This window comes from Parasteatoda tepidariorum, chromosome 4 (assembly GCF_043381705.1).
Source record: "Parasteatoda tepidariorum isolate YZ-2023 chromosome 4, CAS_Ptep_4.0, whole genome shotgun sequence".
Classification (NCBI taxonomy): Eukaryota; Metazoa; Arthropoda; class Arachnida; order Araneae; family Theridiidae; genus Parasteatoda; species Parasteatoda tepidariorum.
The window spans coordinates 11,481,962-11,492,084 of NC_092207.1; the positions used below are offsets into that span (position 1 = coordinate 11,481,962).

The window sequence follows — 10,123 nt, forward strand, 5'->3', positions numbered from 1 at the left end:
TTCCCAGGAAACGGTTTCGTCAAAGACATAATTAATAATTCATAACATCCACTTATAGAGCACTGAGAAAAAAAGTATGATTAAAACCTTCACGGATATGATAAAATTTACCGTGAGGTAAATTTTATCATATCCACCAAAAGTGACGGTAACTTTTACCAACGCTCTTTGGCAATAGTTTTGGTATAAATAATTGTTTTATAATATGCGTTAAAGTTTGGTAAATGTGATAAAATTAGGTAATTTTATCACAATACTTTAGAGCATGGCATAAAAAATCTTTTTCTTCTTCCTTTTTTTACCTTTCAGAAATATTGGCAATAAAATTTATTAAATATAAATATAATAAAATTTATTTTTCAGTTTTATATTTTTTACTAAATGTGTGGTTTATAAGAACTATGAATTTGAAAACTAGAATTCTCGTTAAACCGTTAATATATGAATTGAAAAATTATAAATTTAATGGTTTAAATACGGTATGTTTTATTGTTATTAACAAGAATTATTGTCTTCTTTACCAGAAGTATCATTACCATACAGAACGGTAATTTTACCAGAATTTTTTCCCCGTATACAATACGTGTATGGATCGAAGAAAAATGTATTGAGAACTCGTTATCAGGATTGGGTGATGTTAAGATTTTGGCATCGCGATGTATCGTCATGCTAACATCACGATGTTTCGATACATTAATGTTTTACATGTAGAGTAAGTTGCATTTTTTTAAAAAATAAATGCTGCATTTCTTATAATTATTTCTCAATATTTAAAGACATGGATGTCTGCAAGAAAGCGATTAAAAAGCATAAAACGGATTGATTGTAAAAAAATCAACAGGATTCGCACACACACACAATTTAAAAAAAAACATCTTCCATAACTAAGAGATTCAACAACATTTCGATTCTCAATCACATTCGGATTCATCATGTCAGCAAAACGATGACTCAAGATGTAAAAAAAAAAACGGGGAAAGATAACAATCTTCGCCACAGTTATCACTGCACACTTACGGAGAAAAATTATTTTCGCGCGAGCTTGCAGACATCGATGTACTATCGGGAACAATGCTCAACATGGCGCACATAGAGATCGATGTCAACGATGCATCGGGAACTATTGTAGGCATCTCAGTAAATCAAATATCCGATGCTTCGAAAAATTGCCAATCCAAACATCGGATCAGTGATGGAATCGATATTTTCCGATGCATCTATTTATCGCCCAGTCCTACTCGTTATACAGTATAATTGGATGCCTGCTTGATGTCAACAGTACATCGGGAAATACCGTACGAATCTCAGTAAATCAAATTTCCGATGCTTCGAAAAATTGCCAATCCAAACATCGGATCGTTGATGGAATCGATATTCTCCGATGCATCGATTTATCGCCCAGTCCTACTCGTTATACAGTATAATTGGATGCCTGCTTGATGTCAACGATACATCGGAAAATACCGTACGAATCTCAGTAAATCAAATTTCCGATGCTTCGAAAAATTTCCAATCCAAACATCGGATCGGTGATGATTGCATGGAATAGATAATTTCCGATGCATCGATTTATCGCCCAGTCCTACTCGTTATACAATATAATTGGATGCCTATTTGATTTTTTTTTAATTCACCTTCTCTCATATTGCATGATTTAGTAAACACAAAAACATTTGCACAAAGGGCGCAGTTAAAAACACTTCTTTTTCATCTTATAAGTTCATGATGCTTTTTGGGAGATGGGAACTGCGACGCCTTCCGTTTGTTTGGGATACTGCGTCACTGTTCGATGATTCCAGTAAGTGCTGCTCAATTGGTGGTTATTGAAGCTTAAAAGTCTAAAAAGAAAGAAAAGAAAGAAGAAACCACAAAGGGAACAAAAGGGAAAGTTTTAAGAAAATAATCCGTCACGTGCGTTAGGTGTTGAATGTAATTTCTTACCTCAGATCTTACGGGTATATAAAGTGATTACCTTTCTCTTTTGCCTAACTTTTTGATACTTGATTTGCGCTAATCGGAAGTGACTGATTTTGTGATTTTTTTTACTTGTATTTTGAATATTTGAAGATGTTTTCATTGAAAATATGCTTGGTAAGTAAGAACATTAAATGAATATTTTTCGTAGTATGTTTCATGAAAAAAATAGTAAAGCTGTGATTAATAAATATGCTCTCCTCTTTCTATGATGTTAATCGTAATAATGAATTTTTAAATAAATTTTAACCAAAATATTTCAAACTTGACTTTTTTTCCAAAATTAAAAAGGTTTAGCTGTAATATGTGAAATAATATCTAGAACATTAAAAGTTGTAAGTATTTTTTTTTAAAAATAAAATTTTGTTTAGTTTTTCTTCTTTATTTATTTTCAAGTAATGATAAAACTGAAAAGTACTGATAATATTTTGCTGTCATGAATATTCTAAAAAAACTTTAAAACAACGTTCTTTAAAAACTATAAGAAAATAACTGTTTAAAATTTGTAGCGTTTGTGATGTTGTCTACAAGAAATAGATTTCTGATGCTTAATTTTAAAATAAATAAATAATAATTACGTTGTTTGAACTTAAAATTTCGTTGTATCTTTTACAAGCTAATATCAGATAATACTGAAAATAATTTTATGCATAAATATTGCTTTTCCAAGTAAATTTTGCTAAGAAATTCGCTTCAAAACATAAATATTTTAGTTATATAAAAATAATGATCATAAATTATAAAAAATAATTTTATTAATTTTTATATACTTATATTTTACATAGTTATATTTTACTTAGTTTAATCTTTTTATACTTTTAAAACTATTACATTTTGTTTTCAAAAAAATTTAAAATTGCAAAATCTTTAAAAAAAATAATGAATTTGCCAAATTGCATAGAAATTATTCTAAATTGTCTCTGATTTACTTTTACTTTTTTTACACTCAATTACAAAAAAGGGAGAAAAATTAATTTATATAATTTACTATTGTTACTTAATTTTCAGAACATTCTCAATACCTGGAATTGTACTCAACAAATTTTTGTACAGAATAGACAGTAGCGATTATTGAAAATGCATTACTTACTTCTGCATAAATATGTTATTATGAATTAAAATTAATTAATTGGAAAAAAATGTATTTTTACAAAGAAAATTAATTGTATTATTGTTTTTTTACATCCAATTTTTAATAATAGATTTTGTATGAGATTTAAAACGAAAGTAAATGCTTAAAATCATAAATATCATATCTGTTTAGTTGCATTTTTCTTATTTTTAATATTTACTTTTTTTTAGTTTTTTATTGTTTTCGTTTAAATTTAAAGTAACTGATGAAAGTAATGTTATAGTATTACCACAAAAAAGTATGAAATAAAATGAAAATTTATGTTTAAAGGAATTAATTAGAAATTGTGAGAAACATTTGCGATGTAATTTTTAGAGTGATGTTTAAATTTAGAAGACACAATGATTCTTAAAGAAAATTTTATACTGTCTGCATATAAAATCAGTTTAAAATTCTCAGCAAGAATAAAAATAAATATTTTTGAAAAATAAGTTCTTATAGGTAATTTATTTAAAGAGAAAATGTATTTTGGTGTTACGCAAGGGATGTCTAACTTTAATCTATTTCTTTTCCAATTTTTTTGAAGTTTTATTTCATGAATATCAATATAGACAGCCTTATCTCATAGTAACTACTTTAAATATTATTTCAAGAATCTTTATTTTTTCTATTTTAGTGTTTTAAGCACCAATATATTAGAGCTGCAATAACAAATTTCCTAGTGTCCCTATTCATTTTGTTAAAGAACAATAATTTCTTGATTTGTCTACAAAAATATCTTTAGAAAAATATCTTGCTGTCTGTCTATGGAGATTTCATAATAAATTATTTAAAAATATAATAAATTAAAATATTATTAAATAAAACATAATTAAATAAAGCATAACAAGAATGAATGTTATAAATCAATATTTTTAGTAGTCTACGTGTATTATTGGCACTACGAAAGAGAGCATTTTAAATCTTAGAATAACCACTCACGCACGCACACAAATACAGGGTTATTCATAATTCCCTCCGCCTGTAAACGCCATTTTTCTTTACTGCAACGGGCTTCAGTGGTACATGTTACTGCCAGCTACCGGCAACTGCTTAAATTAAAACTTGAATACTTTCGGAATAATTTCATGTGTTCTTTTTTGCCATATTCGTCTTCGTTTTTTTACTATAACGCTTCGAAACCCCGGAGGGAATTATGAATAAGCCAGCATAATATTGAATTAAAAGGATAAGTAACGGCAGTTGGAGACAGTTGGGCAGTTGCATTGGTTTTCAGACGTTAATTTTTATAAAATATATTATGATTTTTTTTTTTTGTGCAGTGTTTAATTTTAAAAAAACTACAAAACGGAACGACATAAATTAGCATGAATATAATGATTGGTTTTTAACAAGAAATGATTTAATAGAGAGCCTTTACACGAAAAAGGGTGTAGGGTGAGACATTAAATATGCTTCTTAATTTTATAAGATTTTATTTTGAAGTAATATTTTTTTCCGAGTTTTGCCCTCGAAATATTTAAGGAATGCCTGCAATCTGGAAGATAGGGTTACAGTGATTAGTAAGGAGAGATGTCGAAAATTTGTGCTTAATTGTTTTGCTTACTTCTTTTTATCTTTAGTAATTTTTAAAACAATTTATAAAATTTTTACGAAATAATATCCATAGTCATTTTCTTAATGATCGAAAAAACTTGGGATTGTTAAACATAGTTTCATTTAAATCCTTTTAAGGGGTATGTAGGAGGTTTAAATTACTACACATTTTTGGTGGCGACATCTGGAATTTTAACTAAATGGGTTAAAAAGTTTATCCCTTTGACGCAGATTTTGTGTTAAATATATTTTTCATACTTTTTTCATTGTTTTATATCAATTTAGGTAGAAATTTAGCATTTTTAATAATTTATGGCTATGAACTATAGCATGAAATACCAATGTCTTTTTTATACGCTAAAGTTACAATTTTCCAATCACGGCTCACTTCCAAACAGTCATTTTCAGAATTTTATCTAATTTTCAGTTATTTGGATCTAAAAGAAACAGTTGTTCATCATTAAAATTTTTTTAATTTGCAAATTCAATCATTAATAAATTTTCGAATATGAAAAAAAAAGTTTTTTTTGTCTAACTCCTTTTTATGTGGATTTTATATTTTAATACAAACACAATAACGATAATTTAGCAGATTTCTTTTTAATAACTATTAAACTGTTTTCAAAATTAAAAAATACCAAAATGTATTTTCGCTTGTAGTTAGAGGGTCAGGAGAGAAAATATACAAAGGAGGCACCGGTAATCCATTTGCTTCAAAATATTATTACTAAATTAGCATTGAAAATTATATTTAAATGTTCACAAGTCTAAAACTATTTCACTGATTTTGTTTGAATCTTGGATTTTCTATTTAAATTTGTATTGTTTACGAGAACAAAAACATTTTATTTTAAACTAATTTGCTTTAAACCGTTAAATAAAAAAAATAATGAATGTTAATTCAAAACTGTTATTCTCATTTTAAATATCTGAAAGAGTTTCTACAGATTAGCATAAAGGCTTTCTAATAATTTTTAATAGATAATTTAATAATAATAATTAATTTAATAATTTTTATCTAAAAATATTTTTTTATTCACTCATTAATTTGAGAAAAACACTAATTAAAAAACTGAAACTAACAGGACCTATAATCACAAGATTTCAATTATCCCCCTTATTTTGATGGATGGATAAAAATTCAAATATTTTAAAAATTACTATATTTTAGATTGCCATTATCCTTAAATATACCTATAGCATCTTAGTATGTAAAAGTTCGATAATTTGATTAAAATTTTCCGGCAATGTAACTTTTGTTTCATATTATGCAATATGATATTGACAACCTTTGAGAAAAGCAGAAGTACTAACTTTCATAAATGTTTAAATTTTTTCTAAAGGAAATTTCATTTGGCAATTTTTTGGCAAATAAACCTTTATTTAAATTTTTCAGAAAAAAAGTTTGTCAAAACTTGAATAAGGGAAATAAATTAGGCTTGTGTAAAGGTATTAATAATTGGACATAGTGAGTTCAAGTTTGTACTTGTTTATCGATAAAGCTTAACTACTTATTGCTCATTTGTTTTCCCTCAATTTGTCAAATTCTTTTCATAAAAGTTTTTTATTGATGATTAACTAACACATTTATTTCTCTGAACTCCAATGATTACTGTCATTTTAAAAAAACATGAACAACTTCATCATTTTGAAACAAATAGTCGTTTGTCTTTTTTTATAAAATAATATTTCGCATATTCTTAATAACAATAAGCGTCAAAAATCACACTTAAGTTCAATGAAGTAAAATTTCAACTTCCGCTTTCACATTTGCAATTTTGAAAAGCAGAAAAAAAAGGAGAATTTTATTCTACCCGGAAACTATTTTTGTTATTATCTCTTCACTTCACTTAACTCCTTCACCGAAATCGTTTGGGTTCTATAAGTGCAAATTACCCATAGCCAAAATGAGATTTTTTGAACAATAGAAAAATACATAAGGCAATTATAATGGAAAGATAATAATGGATTTTTATGTAAGTAATTTATGGAAGTGTGCATTTTTTATTTTATTTATGATACGTGCTCTAAAATCTTGATCAAATACTCATAGGAAACTCCGACGCGGAATAGGACTACTGTTTTCCTTGTTCTTTAAAATCAGGAATACTAATTTATAAATTTTTTTCAACATTTCTAAATTTAGATTTTATACTATTTATAAGTATTCTTTAAATAAAAAGATAATTTTTTTTTTCAAATTGCGATCAATTTTGTGTTCATTTTTATGATAATATGAATAAGTTCCTATTTAAATTATGATTCTCCAATTTGAATTAAAAATTCCTCTTACGAGACAAGTTTATGATGCTTTACGATAAAACTTTTCCCGGATAAAGTTTTGATTAAAAAATTTGGATATATTGAATTTTAATTAAGTACAGAATGCTTGTTACTACAACACTTTCCGTGTAATCTATTCAAAAATTTTTGGAAATAATTAATACTTTAAAACATACAGAAAAGACAAATAGAATTAAATTATAGATAGATTATGCATTCTATTTTTCAATGAATTCTAATACCAGAAAAGCAACAGTAGGCATAACCAATTATATTTAAATATTATTTTTAAAAACTCTACAAATAAATAAATAAAAGAGCGTATGTTTTTTAATAAATCTATGAAGATAATATAGATAAAAATCTATTAGATATCTGCCTAGATAAAACTGATAAAATTATTAGTTTAGATTGCATATTCTTCAAACTCAAGCTACTCAGTCTAAATATACATTTAGAATACATATTGTGTTTATTAATCACATAATCAAGATAAATAGCAATGTAAAAAAAAAAAAAATTCGGAACAAATTACGATATAAAGTACCGGTTCTTAGGGTGCATCATTCATGAAATTCATTTTTACATTAAAATAAACCGTAGTAATTTTTACAGAAATACTTATTTAATCGGAGTGATTTAATTATTCTAAGGTAATTATTACGGTAAAATTTACATTATTTAAGATTTTTTGTTTTGTAATATGTTGCGGTAAAAATGAATTTTACGTACTTTTTACTGTAATATTTATTTTTATCATGTTTTTTTAAGTAGTTTTTGCATAGCAGAAAAATACTTTTAATCAAGAATATACTCAAAAATTGACCTTAGGCACTGGATCTATTTGAAATGGTCACAGGTACATGGTGCGTAGCGTTTTTAAAAAGTGCTTAAAGGTGCTTATTTTCGATTTTCGTTATTTAAAGACCCTTAAGGGGGCTCTTTTAATTGAGTGTTTTTTAGTGCTTGATTTTCCCTTTTTAAAAAATGAGATTTTTTTTTCGTTACCATATCGATTTTTGACACGTAATATGCAAAAGCGTGCTTTTTGTATTGTTCTTTTCAACTTTTTCACAGTTCATTCCGTCGGCCCATGGCGTATGAAAGCTCCAATCATTTTACACGTTTGATGAAATACGTGCGTCTACTGAGCTGGGTTCGGTGAGATTATTACCTTCTCATGTGCAACTCTGCTGCATTTTGCAAGATATTCTCAATTTCAGACTTTATTTTCCACCCTATGATATCGAACCGAAAAATCCCTCGATCCTTTTATAACTGCTAATATAATCAAGAAAAGAGTTCTTTGTGAGAAACTAGTTATTTTCTCGTGATCATGTAAAGCCTTTGCATTTTGTTAATGAATATAGTGCTTAAAAATATTTTTTGAGTGCTTAAAAAGTACTTAAAAGAGGTGCTTATTTTTTGTTGAAAGATTTGGCTACTCCTCTTTGGCTCATCATCCTTCTCGTCACAAAAAGACAGCACTGATTTTCTGTACTTATTTTTACATTTTGAGCGTCTATATCTAATCCACCCATCATTTTATCACTGTATTTGCACATTTAGTGTGTAATGTGTGGCGTAATGACACACTAAAAGTATAAGTAATAAAAGTTTAATTAAAATAAAAGTAAAATTAAAATTAAGAATCAGTTCGGAAATCAAAGCTACAAAAAAAAATTTATTTCAAAATAAAATGTTTTTATTTTAATATCGAGAACAAATCGAAAGACTCAGGACTTTTATAATAGAATTTACAGAAACTAAAAATTGAAAGACGGCAAGCATACTTATACTGTACTTTATCTAAGAATTAAAAGTATTAATTCAATAAAAAGAGTTGTCAAAACTTTTTTTCATACTTTTGAAATTTATTTTATTTAGGAGGATATTAGTTTCACATAAATAGAAAAAATATAGATAAAATACAATTTACACGAGGAAACATTTTAATCTTAATTTTAAGTAAGTGATATTATAATAATATTGAATAAGTGAAAATAATTGGCAGTTTTTTAAGCTTATGTTTCGTCTCGTCGCTGTAAAAACTATTTTTATTTTTATATTGGTCATAAATTCTTCCCACAAATTTAATTTAAAAGTAATTTTAAAAGTTGGAGAAAATTAACTATCATTAAATCGTTGCGTATAAAGTAAATTCTTAAATAAAGGAAAATGTAAAAAAAGAATGATCTTTTGCATTAATTTACTTATTTATTTAGCTTTTAATGCAAATAAAGGCGTGTGATTGCAGTTAATGAGCCGTGCAAAAAATAAAATAAGTTATCGAATAAGTATAGCGAAATGGTTCTTGACGAAAGGAAGAGGAAGAATTGTAACGATTTATTGCTTCCATCACTTGGGGGGAAAATGACATGAACTCGATTTGTTTGAATTTAAATAGGAAGCTAACTATATATAGTAAAACTGGTAAAATCTTAAATTGATTAAGCAAGATCAAATTTTTTAATCATGTTTCAAAAAGATCTTGCATTGTTTTAATTGGAGTGTGAAATTGAGTTAAAAAACTTTTTATTTTTAAGATGTACGATAACTTTTAAGGTGATTTCCTTTTAAAATAAAAATAAAAATTAAAAAAAAAAAATTTTTTTTTGATTTTATGTCTAAAATACTCTTTTGTTTTTTCATAACTTAAACAAGCTATTTCTCGAAAATTAATTTCTCTTTATTGAAAAAAAAAAAAAAAAAAGAGTATCATNCTCGAAAATTAATTTCTCTTTATTGAAAAAAAAAAAAAAAAAAGAGTTGGGATCGTTTTTTTAGAAAATTTTCACCTTGCTTGCCTTTGTACTCTCAATACGCAAAAATTGTTGGAAGAAAAAATCTGAAAATTTGAGGATTTTAGAGAAATATTTAAGGAACATTTTGGTATGAAAATGTTATTGATTCGACCATTAATGCTCAAGTCATTAGTTGTCAAATTTTAAGACTTTTATTTCAATTAAATTCAATGTAATTCAGATTCAAAAATCATAGTTCAAAACCAACTGAACTATAAAAAAATTCCGGATCAAATTAAGGTAAAATGTACCGGCACTCAAAGTGCTCGCGCTTTTAACGGTAAAATCAACTTTTACCTAAACATATTATGGAACAAAATTTTTTTTTTCTCTTATTTTTTACAGTAATAAAAAAATACAGTTATATATATATATATATATATATATATATATA

At 26.3% G+C, this 10,123-nt stretch overlaps 1 protein-coding gene across 2 annotated transcripts in view; it reads left to right on the plus strand.

Moving 5' to 3' along the window:
* The first annotated feature begins 1,588 nt into the window (after positions 1–1,588).
* Positions 1,589–10,123, plus strand: part of LOC107436485 (uncharacterized) — a 14,479-nt gene continuing 5,944 nt past the window's right edge. Inside the window, exon 1 of one of the 2 annotated variants that reach the window (XM_043040172.2) lies at positions 1,589–2,091. In XM_043040172.2, the coding sequence (XP_042896106.1) occupies positions 2,068–2,091 (24 nt within the window). In that variant the 5' untranslated portion in view covers positions 1,589–2,067. Of the gene's footprint in view, positions 2,092–6,491; positions 6,619–10,123 lie in introns of those variants that run through there. The other variant, XM_071179421.1, reaches the window with a different exon arrangement.